We start from the raw sequence: 21868 nt of genomic DNA on the forward strand, positions 1-21868 counted from the left end.
TATTTCATATCTACGTCCGTGGTATATACTATCACAGAATATGATACTATATATATAGTAACTCTAACCTTTTCGTTGTTATCATTACGTAATCAACAAGAAATATTTTTAAATTTTAAAAGATTTATAGTTTTTCAATTCAATATTTTTATATTATGTTCATTATTGATAAATATTAATATATCATTAAACTATAATATATCTAATTGTTAGGTATTTATTACTTTTAATTTTGAGAAGCTTTCATTTCAATGTTTTTAAAATATGTTATTAATTTATAAAGATTAAATTATACTGTGTAGTTATTATTATATCCATAATTCCTATTCTAGTACAAATTAAAATATTCCTAACAGTTACCTTTAGTTTAATTTAGTTTTTTTTTTACCTTACATGTTTTTGCTAAATATTTTATTTTGATTGCTGTGTATAATGTCATCAGCCAAAGAAATTTTCAAAATTAGTTTTCAACTTTTGGCTCAACAAACAGATAACGGTAAGAAAATTAGAATCAGTTATAGTTTTGTAATTAACCTAGCTACTTATTGTATTATGATTTTATAAGTATTAACATTGATTATAAATAGTACTAGTATTATCTATAATCAATTATATTATTAATAACGAGAAACAAAATATTAATTAAATTATCAAACCTTTTAACAATTTCACTTTTTGATAAAGACAGTTTACATTTATTCTTTTTTTTATTTCTTAGATTTTTTAATGTATCTAGTTAGGTATTAATAATAGGTATATATTGTTTATGTACAGATATTTATAATGCTTCATATTAAATTCATAGTTTTATTTTAATAACTATTAAAATTCATTATGTATAGTTATCAAGGATTTCTTGAGGCTCACCAAGGATTTTATGGACAACGGACCTAATTCCAGTCTTTATAAAAAAGCTGCAGGTATTTCTTATTGTATTAATTATTTATAATATTCGATGTAAATTGTTATAGAATTTTAAATTAAAAAAATAATTTAATACAATCATTTAAGTAAATAATATTGTTTAGTATTTATAACTATATTTAATAATTAAAATAAAAATATAATCTATTTTTATTTAATATTTTATCCAGCCAGTAATGATTATCATTTATAAATATGGTCAATAATGATCAAATAACTATCAATTTCTAAAAATTGTTTTTTATGTATAATGTATACAGTATAAAATAATATACCCAATAGATTGTCAAAATAGTTTGAAATATATGTGATGTTGATCAATTTATTCAATTGTAAGAAATTTCACTCTACTCAGTGAATCACCCACAAAAATCAATGTCCCTAATTCAGGATTTAAATTATAAAAATTAGTGTAGATTTTACTTTCTTGGTTATTTAAACATTATACAATTTTACTGTTTAATATTATTTGATTTTTCCATTTAACTTTATTATAACATTAATTTTAGTTTTTAGTTTAATATTATTTAATACAATTTTAAACAACTATAAAATGAATATAAGCATAAAAGTTAGTTAAATTACGAAAATATACTTATAATTTACAAGTGTATTGAATATTTAATTTAAAAAAACAACAGTTAAATATTTCAGTAAATATTAACTATTGTTAATAAAAGTTAGTCAACCTTGAATTATTCATATCTACAATATGTTGTTAAAAAAATGAATAAAATTGGAGTTTTCATAGGAATGATGATATAATATTATGCCATAGGAACAACGTAGGTAAAAATAAAAACCAAACATAATTTAAAAAAATGTTATTTCTAATATTTCTAATTGTTTTTTTTCACGTTATATATTGTATGTTTATTGTTTATTATTAATTTAAAGTTTTTATATCATATTAATTGATATATTTTGTTAAATTATGTACAAACTATTTAAATAGCTAACTACTTGTTGACAAATTTCAAATGTTTATTATTAAACAATTTTAGATTTTGATTTCTTATGCATTTATTGAGATAATAATTAATAAGCAACTGTTTAAAGTTTTAAATTCACTCTTTATAAGTTAATAAAATATAGTTCTTATAAAAACTACAATATCATAATATTGTATTACAAAAGCGTTATTGTGTATTGTTTTATTATTGATGAAATAAATATATTTAATTAAATTTATTCTTTACTCTTTTTATTATAAATATTATAGAAATTATTGTATGACATTAATAAGAATTTATTTTATTGAAGAAAAATTGCAGATTGATGAAGACAAAATTATATCAATTGTAAAAAGCATATGTCTCATGTGTGTGCAAAGCTGTAAACATAAAGTATGTTAACTAAATAATTTAATTTGAGTATAATACTGTTTTATAATAAATTGGTTTTCTAGCTAACTGATATGGAAATAAAGGAGTCACTGACAGAATATGGTTTTAATGATACCAAATTAGACATGATTGTATTATTTTATGAAAACCAAAAACCCTATTTACTAGATATTTTATCATCTAGTGCATTTGTATTCCCACATTTCAAAGAACTAGAGTGGCGATTTGAAACTGATGTAAGTTGTTAAGATTAAATATAAAGAAATATAATCTCGATAATAGGTAATAAATTTTCATTTTATCAATGAAAAATACTGATTTTTAATATGACAGTAGAATAACTATATAATTTTTTTGTCATTATCATTCTCTTTATTAACCATTTTTTTTTTTCAAAAAACTTAATTTTTAAAAATAAATGTTTATAACTATAAACTTGTGCTGGATGAACTTTACATGGTATTAAAGTTCAAACATGTGATATAGGACATTAAAAAACTCAAAATACTTTTAAAATTAAGTTTTAATAAGGTTTAATAGATTGAATTATATTTTAGCTTAATTTTAGCATAAGGTAACATAATATTAATCAGATTTTGATGACTTTGAGTAGTTTTATGCACTATTGCATTTTCCATTTTTATATGTAGAATGTGTAATTATATATTTAGTATATGTTTAATAACTAGGGCTACAAATTTAATGTGCTAAAAAATCTTCATAAAATGTATTCAAATCTCAAAAAATTAACAAAATTTAAAAAACGTTTTTTATAATTTATTTATTTTCAAGATAAAACTATTACTTTAATTATTTTAAAAAGATTACAAAAACTAAAAAATAATCCATAAAATACTTAAATTGATAAAAGTTATTAAAAAAAAATATAAAAAAACTATTAAAAAAGAAAAACTCTAACAAAGACTCACAAATTGTAAAAAAAAATCATAGTAAAAGTTTCAAAATTAAATTTATTAGTATATAATCCAAACTTGATATTGGGCAATAAGCTTAAAAAAAAAATGAATTTTCCTATAAATTTGTAGCCCTAATTTTCACAAATTTAAAATGATTATAAATCCGATGACTGCAGAGTTTGATATAAAAAATTTATTTATTTTGTTGATAACAATTATCATTTTAAATAGAAAATTATGAATTCTATAATTTCTAGCTTTGAACGTAAGCTTACTTTGTATATACAAAGTCCAGCAGACAGGTATGATATTTTTGAAATGACTGTTATGTGCTCTTGGGTAGACACTGTTTTTGTAATGGTTAATATTTCATCATCAATAGATGTTATTTCAGTCTCAGTGTAGCCATGACAAAACATTAACATCAACTAGATGTAATTTTTTAAAGTTGATTATTTTTTCCAAAAAATAAATGTAAAATGTATATTTTTTGTAAATGGCAATGTACCAATTTTGTACAAAAACATTTTATTTTTTAATTGGTTTAAAATTAAATGTGTAACAATCTTTTCAAAAACTTCATACCTCTTTGCCAGCCACTATATATTAGGTATCTATTATTTGTGTTATAATAAAATGAATTTACATTAACTAAAATAAAGTTCTGTAGACAAAAACTATAACTAATCTACCATTAATAATTTTATCTACTAAAAGCATGTGAACATTTTATGTAAGTTATTTTACTGAAATAGTATGTAGATTAAAATACTTACTTCAAATTGTATTTTTTTTTTATATATTAATTAATTCTATGACATTTTTACAATTAATACTAAATAAACTGAATTTGATGGTATTCAAAAATTGAAATATTGTTAGGTATTTATAAAGGACTACATTTAAAAACCTTTATGTGGTATTTATAATTAATATTTTTAAAGCATAACAATTTAGGAATAAATAAATATATAAATGCAACTAATCATAATATATTATGTATACAGATGGGATCAAGATCTTTATTACATCAAACAGTACCAGTTGTTACATTGAAATTAGATTTAGAAAAAAAGAATATTTTCGAATCATTATTTCTACAAACAGATCCATTAAACTTGGTTCACATCAAAGATACTCTAGAGGCTGCTTTAAAACAGAACCAATCTCAATGGATAAGGAAAATACGTAGAAAATTGAAATGAAGGTATAATTTTTATAAACAATATAAATGACTGATAGTTTGATTAAGCAATTCCATGAGATTAAGTAAGTTGGATTCTTAGACTTTATCTTCAGATACAGTTGTTTGAGCAGAAGCAACTGATTTTGAATCGCTCCTGTCATCTTCCAATTTTCCACATACTAGACATGGGAACTTCTTATCTAATGCCAATCTATATTTTGGATGACTATAAAAAAAAAAAGTTATTAGCAGCATTTGTTGATAAACTTATATTTTAATTAATACCCACCTAATCGCATATACTATTGGATTGTATACTGCATTTGCTTTTGCAAAAACTGATCCCCAGATTGAAAATAATGGATCAATTGTAACTAATTGAAATATTCCAGCAAAGTTGATAACCATATATGGTGTCCAAGCCATGAACCATAAAGAAATTGTCATTAAAGCCACTTTAGCCAACTTAAATTCTGCACTAGTATTGCTTTGATCTCCAGATCTTAGAGAAGATACATTCATTTTTTTTGCTTGTTCTCTCATAGACTTCTCGTGCGATGCTACTGCCTATTTCAAAAATTGTTTTAGATTCTGAGAGGAACAATAAATGTATTGATTTTTTAATGATGTGTTTTCTTTTGTTTCTCTGTACAAGATACTAAGTCAAAAAAATAGTTCGATTAATTGTATCTAAATAGTACTTTAGAGTATAGAATTAAAAATTACCTGTATTTATCATAGTAATCAATAAAAACAACGATAAAATAAAAAAAAATTGAAATTTTCAGGTAAATTTAGTTTTTGATGAAATTTATTTTGTTTTTTAGTGTAATTCAAAAACGAAGAACCGTAAAAACTTGAAATTTTCACTAATTATTTATATATGGTTATATTCTAAAGAGAATATAATCTAAATATTTTGAATATTTTTAAGTTATTTATAAGCAATTTAAATTTTTGATTTTTCTTTTTAATTATTTTTATAAATTCTGATAAAAAATGTATAAATGGATAGAAATGCTTAAAATGTAATACAAATTTCTGTATAAGCGGTTCATTTCCTTAATAAATAATATTATTATTTTTTAAGTATTTAAAGTTAAAATTTTGACAAAATCTCCAAAATTACAATTTTTTTTGTAGTGCAAAATTCATAAAAAGTGTTCTATTTATACTGAAGATTTAAAAAATTAATACAAAGTTTATAATATGTTTGGAAATTTAGATTTAAAAAAAAAAAATTACTTGTGAGTCAAATTATTTTTTTATGATTGTTTAAAGTAAAAATTTTAAAGACATTGAATAACCATAAATACTTGAAAATTGTATCAAATGTTTATATTATTATTTTCTATACATGGCATAATTATAATTATTTTTTCTATAGATAATATCAGTAAAAAATATTCTATGGATCAATTCATAAAAATGAAATACAAAATTCCACTTAAGTTATTCTTATATCTATAGGCACATTCTTTTTTAGTTGCATTTACGTTAATATTAAATTTATACAAATTTTGTCAAAATCACAAAAGTTGTAAAGTCTTAAATTATTTTAACTAACGTTTGAAATTGTATAATATTTCATACAAAGAACTAAAAAATAAACCAACACTTATTTTTTATGGATATTTTAAGTTCAAATTTTGACAAGATTATTTATTTTAATAATGAATAATGATTTTAATTATTTTGTTATATTTCAAAAACATTATATACGGGAACTTATTTTTACATATAACTTAAATTTTAGTATACTATAAATTATAAATCTATTTTTATTATTTTACATGACTATAGACATTTTTTATTAAATTTTGAGTTGTATAGGTTTGTATAATGGTATAAATATATATTTTAATAATTAATACTATTAATTTAGTAAATACAATATTTTTGAAAAAAATTATATCAACCTACTATGATACTAAAAGTAAAATAAATGACTTTAATAGTTATATTAAAAAACATATCATGAAATATGTTAGATGATATAGGCAGATAAACTGTCTTTGCTCAAAATTGTTTTTCTTTTATAATAATATATCATTAAATTCAAATTTAACACATCCATAACAGTGATTTAATTGATGCCTAATTTACAACATAGTGGTACCCATTTACCTATCTTTTTAATTTAATTTTTATTCTTTTACAGTTTTTTAAAACTTACCTTCACAATAAAATAATATGCATAGATGATGACAAGCAAAGGTAAATAGTATGCGAACATTCCATATACTAAAACATAACTACGACTGTGCCATGACAAAGTTAAATAATCAGTGCCACATGCTGTCATGTTTGCTTCTGGTACATATCTACAAGACACATAAATTTAAATTATCCTTTAAACACATTTTTTCTCCATTTATTAAAATTTTTTTTTAATTTACCGGCTCCATCCAAAAAAAGGGGTTAAAGTCCAGAAAAGTCCATGCAGATATATACAAAATATTTGAAATAGTGCTAACTTGGTTGTCATAGGTTTTGCAGACAATCCCTTAAACATACAAATTGTATTTTATCTTTTATATGTGAATTCAGTTAATAAATGATTTATATAATATTTAAGTGTTTTATTTTTTATTTTTACCTTTACTATTACATTATAACGATCTAAAGCTATAAAGACCATTGTCCATATTGATGTAACCCCAAATAATGATCCAAACATAGCATACAATTCGCAAGCAAAAGGTCCTTTAACATAATTTGTGTAATTAATTTAAAATATAACATTATTCATTACCAAATGTATATAGTACCGAACATCCAAGTCTCGTAAAAACAATTCCAAACCATTGCCGGACACATAGTGAACATCAAACAAAAATCGGAAAACGCTAAGTTAACTACCAGTAAGTTGGATGGCGTTCTAAGATTTTTTGTACAGGTAAATATATATATCACCATTCCATTACCCACAACTGATAATATACCCAAGAAGAATATAGTGACGCCTAACCATTTGTACCACATTGATTCCATCGGTGGAAATTGATACCTTTGAAATATGGGTACATTTTAAAATTTGAATTATTCATTGTTTTATTATATTATCGTTCTTACCAAGAAGGATCAACCAGATGCATCATATCTGATGGAACTCGGTCAACCACTGTTTCATTTCCAAAACCTCCTTCAGCCACCCAGTTCGATTCTTGCCGTTCATAATGAGATCCGATTTTATCTAGCATTCTGTAATTCCAACTCAAATAACCAGTAGGTACTAACTGTTTATAAATATTATAGTTAAATTTCGATTACCTAATGCACTTACTTTGCGAATGTAGAAATACTTAAAAAAAATTATTGAACAAATATTTTTGGTGTTTGTGCTAAGAATTCAAGAAGTTTAACAGAGGTTGAAACTGTTTAAAGCCATTTATGTCTAACACGACTCTATCATCGATACTCCAGTAGAATATGACCATTGAATTGACAGTTAGATATTGAAGTTGTACTGCCGACTGCCGTATATTCTCCGAGGGCTCGTCCAAGAAAGGACTGTAACTTTCTTACACTTCAGTTGTCTTCTTTTAAATAAGAGCCTAGAATTGAAACCCTACCGATGCCATCTTCTACCTGTCTTAAGGGTGTAGTATACTTTTAAACAGATTATTCTTAATGCTGATACCAAGGTTGAGGTTTATTGTAGGGTTTTACTGAACGACTTTGAATGTTATGTAAATTTCTTATCCCGTGCAATGAGTATTATTAAATTAAGTTCCGAACGTCTAAAAAATAATACCTTTTTAAAATATTATAAATATTTTTTTGTTAATTTTCGTAATAATTAGTGATGTGCATAAAAATGTAAATTAAAATATAAAACCAATATTCTATCCAATCATAAGTTGTTCGAATCTTATTACTTGTATACCTTTTATTATAAATTTAAAATGATATAGTTATACTAATTAACTTATTAACTTATTGTTATTATTTGGAAGGTTGTTTGAAAGTTCATAAACTTATTGTTGAATGTTTTAAATTATTATGGTAAAAATTTAACTACCATCATTTACAAGGAAGCAACCAACAGTCATATTTGCTATTGTATTTACTATTTATTTAATTTTATTACTTATATAAGTATAGTGTATAGTGTATACCATAAACGATTCATATTTGCCGTATTTAAATTAAAAATTAAAATAATATTTAGATTACTGTTCAAAAACTAAATTTCATTTTTTTCTTCACACACGCGTAGTATATAGGTATAGAAATATTTTAAAATCTATTCTTATGAGAAGCCTTATTAATACCTATTATTACTTATGAATATTAAAACAAAACATTAGTTTGTGTAGATATCTATGTATGTCTACGTAGACCTTAGATAATTGTTTTTATTTAAACATTTTTTTTTCTAGTAGCAAGTACACTAATGAATACGTAGGTACATAAATCCAACCACTAAATGTATTACCTATGTACAGAAAAAATCTTACGCAATAATAAATAATAAAAATATTGAATGTACAAAAGCAGAGAAGGAGCTCATTGGTCATGTCTTTAACACTATTTTTTATATTTACGCGAGTTATTGCATATTTACAGACGATATACTTATTTATGAATTAGGTACGTATAATAATTTAGATGTAAGATAGGCAAGTACTACTGTACTAGGTACTAAAATGAACATAACATGAATAAATATTATTATATAACTTATAAACTTCTAATTATCAACATGGTTAATAAAGAAAATTCTTAAATGTTTTCTAGTAATTCTTACAATAAATTAAAAAAGATATAACTGTAAGTTTTTTTTAATAGATAATAATTATAGGTATTTGATTTAAAAATGTCATTGGTTTATGGTTAATTTTAAAACTAATTAAAATAGTATTAATTCCCAGGGTAGATCAATGCAAATAGGCGTTATTGTATTATTTGTTATGGACAAATTCAAATCAATGAATGTAAATGTTTTTAAATGTAACTTACATTTATTTTCACAAACGATTGATATTAAACCTTAAAGTACAAATTAGAACCACTAAAAGAACTTAAACTTAATTTTTGTTTGCTATCGTTCTCTTACATTTTTTGTTTGATAAAAATTGCTAAAAGTCTTATAAATCTGTCTTTGACTAAGTTAAAATTTTTAAATTTAAACTTTTTACTATACAATCCGTTAGGTACTTTTACCAGAATGATAGATAATAAAAAATCCAACTTCACTTATATACTAACGTTATAAGTTTTTACTGAAAAATAGTTAAATAGCAATTAAAAAGCATACAAATATCACTGGTACGAAGAAACGATGTGTTATCTAATAAGTACCTCGTTTTTGAAACTATGTAATTTTATTATTCTAGCTAATATTAACTACTGTGGGCCAAATGTAAACTCCTACAAGAATAACCTTTTTACCTGAATCATCAATAAATGTAAACTCCTACATGGAATTTTTACTTAAAAAAAATAGGGTAATATTATTTTAATTCACGATTTTGGAATTTAAAAGCTCAAAAAGTTAAAAAAAATTATAACTTAAAAATAATAAGTATATAAAATATAAACACTTGAATATGTGTTTATGCGCTGTATGATGATTCTTGAAGTAAGTTATATCCATGTTATAATATTATATGTTCATATAATTAATTAATATATTTTCCACACTATCACTCACAGGATTTGTTCGGCGACCTTGTCCACTTCCTGTTGAGTGCTATTTTTGCATTAAATTGTGCTATCTTACAAAAGTACGAGCGGTATCCTTTTTTATCATCTTTTATAGGAGTTAAAACTATCTTTTGTAGAAGTTAACACTATGTCTTTGTAGAAAATTACATTACATTTGTAGGAGTTTACCATTCCCCCTTCTATGTACCTACCTTTATTTTATTTGATGTAAATGATAAATACTTGTATATTATATAATGTATATATATCATATAACATCATCGTGATGACAAATCAAGAATTATTAGTTGTAATTCATGGTGAAAATTAAGAATTTATTGTACAGATATAAAAAATGTATATGTCCAATAAGGTTTTTTTTAAATAAGTAATAGTAAATTGTAGTGCCCCTTTGGTATACCTAGGCATAATTTAGGGAAAATTTAGTGTGTTTAACATCCCTAGTTTTGAAATTTCCCTCCCATATTTTATGCCATTCATGATTAATTAGTCCTTATTTTATATTGATAAATTAATGTATTGGTAAGTTAGGTAGATACAAAGCCATTATTAAATATTTAATTATTGAATGGAGAGGTTAGAGTCATAAACAAAAATTTTAATATAAAATTATATCCCGTTTTCCTAATTGTGATTACTAATATTTACTTACTTTCACTTAGTTTATTTATTAAATTTGAATTTTGAAATGTGAACTTATATGAATCAAGAGAGAGGATATACCTACAAATGGGCAATGTATTAACATACTTAGTTTTAAAATGACTAACGTTTGATTACAGCTACAGTTAATCTATAGTTCAATTCAAATATTTTATACTAATATTTGTATAAATTTATTGCTACCATAAAAAAAATTAAATTACGTCCACTCACATATAATCAGCCTATATTTTGAGCGATCCACAACAACGTTTTGAACAAACAGAGAGTGAATTAATTTCACTCGCTCAATTAACAAGAAAAGTTAGAGCTTGAAATAAACAAAATTAAAAGAACCATTGAACCATTGTTTATAAAACAAAAGAAACTAATTTGGTTAAAATAATGAAAAACGAAATCATTTAGAGCTAGTATTTAAGTATTTTATATCTAGTATCTACTCATTCTATTAGTATCGACTATCGAGTCAGAATGAGCATTTTCAGCAGCAGCCTATATAGGAAATAAGCCGAAAAGCAGACTGAATATGGGACATTAGGCGTTCTATTATTCCTGCGTTTATATTCTCAAAATAAGTAGAACACAATTGTTATTAATTGTAGTAATATTTTTTACTATATAGGATGATAAAAAAATTAGCATAATTCTTTTAAATTTTGTCTTATCAAATTTCGGGATAATACCGAGATCCCGGGATTAATAGGTAAATATTTCAAAACCCTGGGATCGTAAAATTAGGACGGGATTGTAATCTTTAAGTGGGGCCCATTATTTTCTTAAAGAAAAAAATTATTAAAAATATAACTTCAAATTACACAAGAAACAGATATATATTTTATATCAGTTGATATCTATTTATCTGATTCGATAAATTCATTAACATATATTTATGTTTGATTATTCAATAATACTCAAAATATATTTAGAGACAATTTTCAACTTGTTATTTATTACTGAAAGTCATTTATAATAGGTTTATATATAATAATTTAGTTATTAAGTTAGAATGATTGTATGAGTCATTATTCATTACTTATAAATCATTAGGTATTCATTAACATCATAGGTTAGTGATCTATAAAACAATGGTGGATAGTCGCATATATATTATATAAGTATAAGGTATGTTATTTTAGACTTTAGTCATCATTTCAACACTGCGGTCATATATTATAAAGATAAATGAGTCAAGATATATATAAATAAGATAAATTCTTTTAAATCCATTAATGAGATAGCAAGTACCAACTTCAATGGATAATAGTTAAGTATTGCATTATTAATTATATAATACCTAATATTAATATACTACTTACATAATTTTAAATATCAATATTTTGACTTTTATGTTATCAAAAAGCGTTTATTGTTGATAATATAGATTTTTTCAAAAAATTGCAATTTTATGTAATTTTAAACATCATTTCATCCAGTAATTTACCCAAAAGTTTACACATTAAAATGACTAGCACTAAAATGTTCCATTCCATGATTATAATGATTTTTATAGTTTGTAGATTCTAAGCGAATGTATATTGTAAAACACAATTGTTTGTTTTTTTAACTAAAATAAATTGAAAATAATTTTTATTTATTTATTCTCATAAAAACCGCGATGTCTATAAAATAAGCTCTTACGATACACAAATTAAAACCATTGTTATACATTGAAACAAATTCAACATTTTTTTAAATTTTGTATATCATAATATTTTAAGGCAATTGGCAAAGAGACAACATACTTCTGATAGATGGTTGAACTTTATTACTTGATTTTTAAATGGAATTAAAGTGAAGTGTTTTTTATTATGATAAGAAAAACTATTGTAAAATTATAATAATATGTACTTATATACCAACTAAACATAATTAAAACTAACAAAATAGGATCTTTATAATATATAACATATTATATAGTATTATATATCCATCGCCTTGTTGATTATACAAAATGTAGGTATCCATTTATTACTATATAGTAAATACCTATTTAACTACTCATAAAAATTATTAAAAATTAATATTATACTACTAATAGTTATAAATCATACTTAACTTAAATTATAGAAAGTTAATGTTCTTAATCATCAGAATTTTTTTTAAAAGAATGCTTAGTACCTATTTAAAATGTAATAATATAATATGGTAATTTAATAAAAATAGGTATACGTATACAGGTAGTTGTATGTTGCCTGATATTACATCAATAACTTACTATTATTTTATACACGTATTTAAAGGTGAAATAATCTAAAACATTTTAATTATTGAAATTTGGAATTAAAAAATAGGTAATTATGTATATTTTAATATTTTTTAACTTAATTTTGTTCTTTTTTACTATAAAATTATAATCATAATTATCCAAAATCATCTAATTATTTTATCTACCGTTATACAAATTTCCTATCTTATATCCAAAAAAATAAACAAATAATAGTTTTAACAAGACATATGGTATACCTGAATACATTACTTATAAGATAATTTACCTTTTAAATAATATGAATAATGATTATTTTAATTTAGGTATTGTAAAAATCTAAAAGTGATACTATTTCATAATAATTAAAAATAGAATTTGTTAATTTTTTTAGCACACATTTCAACTACATTTAGAGTAATATATATTTTGATCGAATAAATAAAAAATAAATACCACATATAGCTACATTATTACCAACCGTACATATAGTAAATAGTGATATCATATTTTGTGGATTTTAGGATGATGCAACAACACACGCTGACTTACGCATCAGTATATTTTTTACTTAATATCCATTACCTACTCAGTACTCATACTTGAAAATTCATAAAAATGTTACTTTTACTAAGGGTTTTGGTATAGATATTTATTAAAGGTATTAAATTTATTTGCATCCAATAAAATCATGTAAAACGACGCCACTGAACTTTTATAAAAGCTACAACATAGATGAATAAATATAATGTGTTAGTAATGAGCAACGTATCTAATCTTATTAGCATTACAATAAACACTTAAGATTACTGATAAATCTACATATTCCACTCGGCCGTGTACATATTTTCGTGCGCACGAAATTTTGCATGTCATTATTGTTGTGACAGTGATTAGGTATTTGTCGTTCATAAGTGAAGCTCAAAGTTGTGAAATTTTATCTTAAGAAAAACTATAAAAATGATGAGTAAGTAAATAATTTTACCATTGTACATAATAGGATACTTTTTTCTTTATAAATCACAGTTATACCATGTATTCCTTTTATGGTACATAATATAACATATTTATTATATACCTGGTACCTACTTGAAAACTTCATCAACACTTTTACCGATTAATAATGAAACATTGTTAATATTTTCTTATTTTATTACTTATACTCTATACCATACAGCCTAAACGCCTATAATTACCAACTACAAGTTGACTATCAGCCTATATTACCAAATATTTTATTAATTATAATATAGATTTTTGTATTTACTAGTTGTATAACTCAACTTTGAATAGATTAAAATTAAATTATCTTTATATCGTTTTTCATTTTATTTCAGTTAAAATTTTTAATATAAATACAATTACAATGATTTATTTAATGACTTCCACTTCTTAATTCAAAACATAATATTTCTTACATAAACACAAAAAACTGAAGACAGATTCAACGAACGCTTAAAAGCCGGCTTAAATTCGATATCTTTTAGATTGGTATTCGTTTTATGTGTTTAAATCAAAAATATGCTCAGAACTAAGAAAGAAGATCATGATTACGAATCATAAAAGTACTTGATCATTGTAATTTTGTTCATAAGTATTTAATTTTAAGATTTGCTTTTTATAAAATATATTTGTAAACGTATTTATATGCTATACCTATTTTTATTAATTGTAGTAGATACCTAGGTATTATTTTATTATCTTCTACGTTTCACTTCAATATAGATAATCTTAAATTAAATTGGTTTGTTAACGCATTCGAGTATTCGTCTGCACTAAAATGGGTATTAAAATAAAACATAATGTGTTAAATATTGAAATGAAATTCGAGATACTAGAAGAACTTAATATAAAAGAAAGCGGATTTTCTTCAGCTAAATTTTATAATACTAGTATAACTAGTATAAGTATTAGTGATACAAGACTTAAAAAAGAAATTATTATATCATATTTATAAAAATTAGACTCGACTGATGGTAAAATAACTAGTAAAGTACAACGAAAAGTGTGACTAATGATAAGTTGAACGAAGTTTTCTTTATGGTTTGTATAAAAAAGAAATTTAGGTGACCCTATTTAGGAGCCTCTACTTGTATTTATCATATGATTAAGCAATAATCTTTAATAGTAAAATAAAGTGGTTCACTTGATTTTAAAATTAGTTATAGCTGGTCAAAAAAAACTTAAATTACAGTATAATACAAGAAAATTTAATAATTGATATTGAGGGAAATATAATATTATGTAATTTTACATCTGCAGAATTTTTTTTTTTTATTTCTACTATTATTTGTGTTTATTGTATATTTTTAATTATTATTTCACTCTCGGTCCCAAACAGTGTGAATAATTGACACTTAACCTATTGTAATATAATCTGTAATCAATGGCAAATATTTAAAAAAATATTTAATTTTTATGAACTAAAACTAAATTTGTATATGAATCACCCTATAGCAACCTACAAAGATTAAAAAATAACTTATAACCACTCTCTTATGGTCTCAATGATTATACTTGGATGTTTATTTACTTTAATTTTATTAAAAACGGTTCAGTAGCTTTGAGTTCAGAGAGAGCTAAAAACAAACAATCATATACAGTGAAACCTCCACTAACGGACACCTCCTAATAGCGGACACCTCCCAATAGCGGACGTTTTTTGGGGAACGGGGAATTTTCACTACTTTTCAATAGGAAAACCTCCGAATAGCGGACTCTCCGAATAACGGACATTATTTTATTAGGGAATTTTTAAAATAATGGTAAATCCCTAATCATTATTTGAAAATAATACGTATTCACATACGTATGCACTCTCGTAATAATGTAAAATTATGATAACAAACTCGTTATAGGATGATATAATTACGACAAATTCGGTTATCGGTGAAGCGGTTATGTGTTATGACAAAAGTATGTCAGTTAGTGACGGTTTTCGATGTGATGACTACGTTAAAACGAAAGCGGTTGTCGCTTCGCGAAAAGTTGACATTTTAGATTACCGTAAAAATAACGGAAACGTAGGAATTCGTGCATTCGCAGAATTGTAAAAATATACTTTAAATAATAATATGTAATTAATAATAATTTGTAAAAATATAAAAATGTAATAATTTACAATAAATAACAAGTAATAACTAATAACATTATATGTATGTACATACATAGTACATTATTATACAGATATATTTCAAAAATGTATCCTCTCTGAATAACGGACAAAATGTTGGTGACCAAGAGTGTCCGATATTCAGAGGTTTTACTGTATATGCATATAATATATGAAATTTTTATGTAACAATATTTAATGTTACGGTAAAAGTACGAATATCGGAATATCGGTATATCGGTAAATGTCCGAAATTAATTTCGGTAAAACCTAGGATATACAAATTAGTTTGGTCAAACCCCCGAATGATTTTTGTTGTTCGGGCTTTTACAAACGAGATTTGGAAAATTTTGGAAATTATAGGACAAACAACCAGCGTTGATAAGTCTGAAATTTTTACTAATTATATAATATTTTTTTCCTTTACTTTGTATTTGTAAATAAAAAATAATAATTACTATTTAAGTATATTAGGTACTTTATTAACTACTACTCATTAGTATATTAGATAAGTACACACATTTATATTATTATACTGCGATCGATTTTGGGAATTTTCATTTTGACTGAATATAAATCTTGGTTCTGAAATACCTTGATATGTGTAACTACTCACACAATCAATGAATTAGCAATTTAGTTTATGATATATGGAACACTTTATAATACAGATAATTGATCGATATGTAAGCCTATTAAAAATAATTTTACGAGCAGTATTCATTTCATAATTGCCGCGAATATAGTATATTACGTTAAATATGTCGCTTAAAATACACTTTTAAGAACTTTTAAATAGTGCTGTCGCAGTGAAAAATTACAAAAATTGTTTGTACATTATAAATCAAAAACATAATGTATTATTAAATGAAGTCAATAAATTTGAAGTCTATCAAAATAAAAAAATTAATTGATTATTGTCGATGTAATGGTTTAATATTGTTAATGTTGGCAGAAAATAAAAATTGATACAATATATTGATATCGACTGGACACAAAAGTAGAAACACTATCTCAATTTTTCACTTGAAATCAGTTCATTTTATATGAAATTTTTTTTTAGAATTTGCAATTATAATTCCAGACAATGAAATTGGTATTCGTCAAGATATCAAGTATAGTATTGTAACTGTCTTTGACTGGTGAATAAAATTTGATAAGGTGCGACTATTTGGAAAAATGTATCACATATCGATGTAATAGTGCCGATCCAAAAATATATTGGGTCATTTGGGCCATTCAAGATGCCAAAGAAGTCAAGCCTCCACAAATAAATAATAATTATAATAAATATTGTTGCTGTAATATTTAATATAATATATTAATATGTATGTACAATGCATTATATAATTATTAATAATATTAATGTGTATACTTATCTAATTCTAAATATAATATAATAAATGCATTTAAATAATAATTATTATTAATGTATACATTTCGAATATCTATTTATAAATAGCATTAGTAATAGTAAAATTACTAATCTAATTACTAATCATTAATTAATTAATTAACGAGAAATAGTTATTTTACACTTTAATATCCAGTTTCGTCAAAATTTAAGCTTTACAATCATATTAAAAATATTTGATTTCTTCTAAAAGTGCTATTTTTCACTTCATACTTATTTTTAAATTTTTACATAATTTTCATAAAAATATTATTTATTTCTTTAATTATATATTATAATAGCCAGAGCCCAGATTACACACTATATTATTGACAGAGACAGGTGAAATTTTCGTGTTTTGTCGTCAAAACTATTCTGTTTATTGGTTATTGAGGTAATATAATGAATAGATGGCAATTACAATAACTATAGAAGTATAGAAATACCTACAGTATAAGATCATATTTATTTGTCATTACTTTAGTACTTACTAACTACTTAGTAGCGTTTACTCCGTGTCTCTGTAACTCCAATACAGTTTATGGATATGATCACTGTGGTATAAAATAGTCTTTTTATATTGATTCATCTATATTTTTTTTAGGATTTACAATATAGATTTCCAAAATCATATTTTTGACGATTTTCGATTTTGATAACCAATGATTTTACCAATGTCCGGTATGTATAAATTCTAAATGGATTATTTGTTAATGACTGTACTTATAGTAACTGTGGTATTTTTTTTAAAGATATATATTTGTAATATAATTAAGGCTTGATAATTATTTTTAAACAATATTATAGAAGTAAAAAGTATTTACTACAATTTCAACTACCTATATATATATAATATTCAATATATCTTATATAGTAGAACGGCTAAAATAATATATTATCTTCAGTTAAAATAACTTAACTGGTAAATTGATGTATTGATAATTTAGTATTAACATAGATAATTATTAGTAACAACCTTATATATAATATAAAATATAAATATTACAATATTATTTTAATTTAAATAGAGAAAAAAAGAAAAAGAATATTTAATTTTAATCAATCTTAGATATAATATTCCTATTATTAATTCTTCACAGGTGGTTATGGATGGATCCCAATGGATCAAACACACACGCTGTTGTGGGTGCCGTGCAATTCTGGCGATCCGTTGCCCAGGGGAGCCGTACACGCGGGCACTGACAAGGGCGGTGACCCATTGTACGCAGGTCGGGCTTTTTATGAAGGTGACTTGCTGCCAGCGAAAATAAACCCAAGTCATTCGTCGGCATATGTGTGTTGGGGAGGCATGGAGCATGCCTTAAGTCACTTCGAGGTCAGATCAATTACTGTTAATTTTATAATCGTTTAAAATTCGTGTTGTAAATTATACTACATATACATAGGTAATATAACGTGTCATGTATGTATTAGTATACAGAGTGATTATTTTTAACACATATTATTATTCTAACCAATTGTAGTGTTTAAAAATAATATGTATCTATACAATTTGTAATAGGTAGGTAGGTAAATTGATACGAGTAGATATCTAAAATTATTTATTTATGTTATACTTCCCTTTATTTTTTTTTTAATCTTTTATTCTTTTTTATAACAATTTATATTTTTAATTCCAACATTTTCATATAAATTTCTACGAAGTTTATAGATAAATGAAAAATATTAAACAAGAGTTTAGAGTTATTTTTTTTTGTTTTGAAGTACTTTTTAATTTTTTTAAGAAGTATGAAGTGCTTATAAATAATAAACTAATAGTCCAATATTCGGCATATTAATAAAAAAAATATTTTGTTTCAAAACAAAAATAAATATGTACAGTAGTCAAAAAAGTAAAATACTTAAATAATAGCTTGGATAAATTATTAGATTTCTTTTTAGTAATATAGTTAAACAATAAATATTTTAAGCCATACAAAAATATTTATTTTTTTTAAACATAAATTGACACTAATTAACAGTAGTTTATGTTCAAATAATTATCTTGTATAGCAAAATTAATATTATAGTGCATATGCTAAAACAAAACGGAAATTGAAAAATCCACTTGTTAGGAGGGGCTGTATGAAAGTTTGATATCATACGTTATTTTAATTATTTCTTTGTATAATATTATGATGGACGTACAATTTAACATTTGTATTACATATTTACATATCTTATTGTCATGTATCTAGTATTCTAGTATTTATTTTTATTATATTATACACTATACAGGTGGCTTACATATCGTATATCATATTTAACATATTTAGCATTAGACCTTATTTGTACCTAAAACCTAATCCCCATTCATTATAAGTATTGTAATGCAATAATTAGATGACCTGTAAACCTGTAATACATCACATTATATACAAATATTTTTCGATCATGTTCAATAGTTTTCATTCTATAAAGTGTAAGTAAAAATATTTATGAGTATATAGGAATATTATAATATTGTTTTCATGGTTTACCTTGTATTTTAAACAGTATTAAATACTGTAATGCTACTGTAAGAACTTAAAAGTTCATAAATCTATAGTTTACGGTGAACCACATTATTTGTACTCTTCAGTTTTTAAAATATCTGCACATTTAAGATTGTATTTACTCAGCAAAAAGTATTTTTTGACAAGTTTGTACATTTTCCAAACTAATTTTCTTTAAATCTGATTTCTGAAGATTATTAACATAATATTATATGTATATTGCGTTGTACATTGCAGGATTTCCTTTCCATTTGTGTAAAATATGCAACCTATACTCGTATTATTTGCAATGATAGTTTTCAAAACTTATCAAATTAAAATAACAATTGAGTTAAGATAAAATTATTTGATTAAGACAAAAATAATTTAATAATTTAAGTATTATTTTAATTAGTTTTATTTGCAACATCAATTGTTTTAACTTATTGAATAGGATAATAATAAATTTTAAATTTCAATCTCTTGATATATTTAAATTTGTATTTACATTATTGAAATAAAATTTTTAATTTATTTTTTTTTTCTTGCAGGTTTTATGTCATGCAAACGTAGCATGGCAAACCGCTCAAGGAAACCATATTCCACCTAACGCTATTGTTGTAGGTGCAACCGTTAACGGCGAAAAACTTTATATGGGACGTACGCTTCATGACGGAACATTAACTCCTGGAAAAGTAATATTTTACTTATAAACTATTTATAATCAATATTCTAATTTCTAATGTGACTTATACTGAAATGCTATACGAAATTTCGTAATAAATTCGAGTGTATGAATTTATTATTTGTTTTTAAACAATAATTGATTTTCCTATACAGTCCTATATATTTCTCCGTACTTTTTATATGATCATTTAATTTGTTATACAAAAATAATTTTTAATGTTATTTTATTGTTTATTTATATACAGATACATCCTAGTCATGGAACACTTTACATTCCATATAATGGAGAAGAAGTATCCGTCACCGAATATGAAATCATGATTTACCGACCACCTATGACAATTAATTAAAAACCATAAATACTATGTAATATTAAATAAATTATATATTATTCATTATTTAAAAGAAATAGAATTGTATGCATTATTAAATAATTTACATCACAATAAATTATAAAGAAGAATATATATTATATATTTATACAATTTAAAATAGTTTTATTATAGTAAGATAAAGTAGTAATATGTACTCCATAGATCATAATAATATGTACTAACTAATTATTAAACAACTATAACATATTACAAGTATATGTTTCTAAATTATTATACACCTATTTTTTTTTATTTATTATTTTTTTTTTTTTTTTATTGCTCAAAATTTTAACATTAATTAATCATCACAAAAATTTATCCTGACGGTGATTATAAAATACATTTATAGATATTTAATTCTTTTAACTTTATTCTTAATAATTTCAAAATAGAAGCCATATCAATTTTATATCATATTTATTTTGTTCTAAGGAATACAATTTATTTATTAAGGTAATGTATATGTAATAGATGTTCTTATAAATATAATGAAATACATTAGACCGTGTGCGGTCACCAAAAAAAGACAGAGATATTATGATTTATTTTAAATAAAAAAAATAAAACCTCAAAAATAATTTTCAATCATATGTGTAGGTATAATTTCTACCATATAAGTATATAATTTTATGTATAAGCACTAAGAGAGTACTAAATTGTTATAATTAACGACGACTGTTATTCTTGGTCTTGACTTGATGGTTTTTGTTGTGACCTACAGATGTCGTTGTCAGTACTTATTGGTTCTACTTCAAAATGATTCTTTAAAAAAGGTAGGTATTATAAGAACCAGTAGCAGTAATAGCACGCTATAGTGTGTACTGTGTAACACTGTATACAGGCGACAATTATTATAGTCAATTAACTAAACAACTATAAGTCGTGTGAAAAATAATAAACCTTTCTTAAACCGTAG

At 23.5% G+C, this 21868-nt stretch overlaps 3 protein-coding genes across 8 annotated transcripts; 2 read left to right on the forward strand and 1 right to left on the reverse strand.

Moving 5' to 3' along the window:
- The first annotated feature begins 346 nt into the window (after positions 1 to 346).
- On the forward strand, positions 347 to 6622 carry LOC112598779 (COMM domain-containing protein 2). Its single transcript, XM_025345390.1, has 6 exons — positions 347 to 496; positions 843 to 920; positions 2188 to 2270; positions 2333 to 2506; positions 4195 to 4394; positions 6535 to 6622. Exons 1-5 carry the CDS (start codon positions 433 to 435, stop codon positions 4390 to 4392), a joined length of 597 nt encoding a protein of 198 aa, XP_025201175.1. The 5' UTR covers positions 347 to 432; the 3' UTR covers positions 4393 to 4394; positions 6535 to 6622.
- On the reverse strand, positions 4384 to 7902 carry LOC112598778 (opsin-1-like). Of its 5 annotated transcripts, none has more exons than XM_025345384.1 (8): positions 7660 to 7902; positions 7449 to 7577; positions 7145 to 7383; positions 6973 to 7079; positions 6773 to 6879; positions 6550 to 6697; positions 4663 to 4940; positions 4470 to 4599 (listed from the first exon to the last, which is right to left on the reverse strand). In XM_025345384.1, the coding sequence occupies exons 2-8, from the start codon at positions 7574 to 7576 to the stop codon at positions 4470 to 4472; spliced, it is 1137 nt and encodes a 378-aa protein (XP_025201169.1). In that variant the 5' UTR covers position 7577; positions 7660 to 7902. The 5 variants fall into 5 exon arrangements, with proteins under 5 accessions (XP_025201174.1, XP_025201169.1, XP_025201172.1 ...); XM_025345387.1 differs by having other exon boundaries at positions 7449 to 7589; XM_025345388.1 differs by having other exon boundaries at positions 7449 to 7608.
- A 5870-nt stretch (positions 7903 to 13772) lies between these two features.
- LOC112598849 (natterin-3-like) lies at positions 13773 to 20992 on the forward strand. Of its 2 annotated transcripts, XM_025345487.1 has the most exons (5): positions 13774 to 13879; positions 18022 to 18098; positions 18518 to 18753; positions 20443 to 20586; positions 20824 to 20992. In XM_025345487.1, exons 2-5 carry the CDS (start codon positions 18080 to 18082, stop codon positions 20926 to 20928), a joined length of 504 nt encoding a protein of 167 aa, XP_025201272.1. In that variant the 5' UTR covers positions 13774 to 13879; positions 18022 to 18079; the 3' UTR covers positions 20929 to 20992. The 2 variants fall into 2 exon arrangements, with proteins under 2 accessions (XP_025201274.1, XP_025201272.1); XM_025345489.1 differs by lacking the exon at positions 18022 to 18098 and having other exon boundaries at positions 13773 to 13879.
- The last annotated feature ends 876 nt before the right edge of the window (positions 20993 to 21868 follow it).

Source organism: Melanaphis sacchari, unplaced genomic scaffold (genome assembly GCF_002803265.2).
Source record: "Melanaphis sacchari strain LSU unplaced genomic scaffold, SCAv2.0 Contig4_pilon_pilon, whole genome shotgun sequence".
NCBI lineage: Eukaryota > Metazoa > Arthropoda > Insecta > Hemiptera > Aphididae > Melanaphis > Melanaphis sacchari.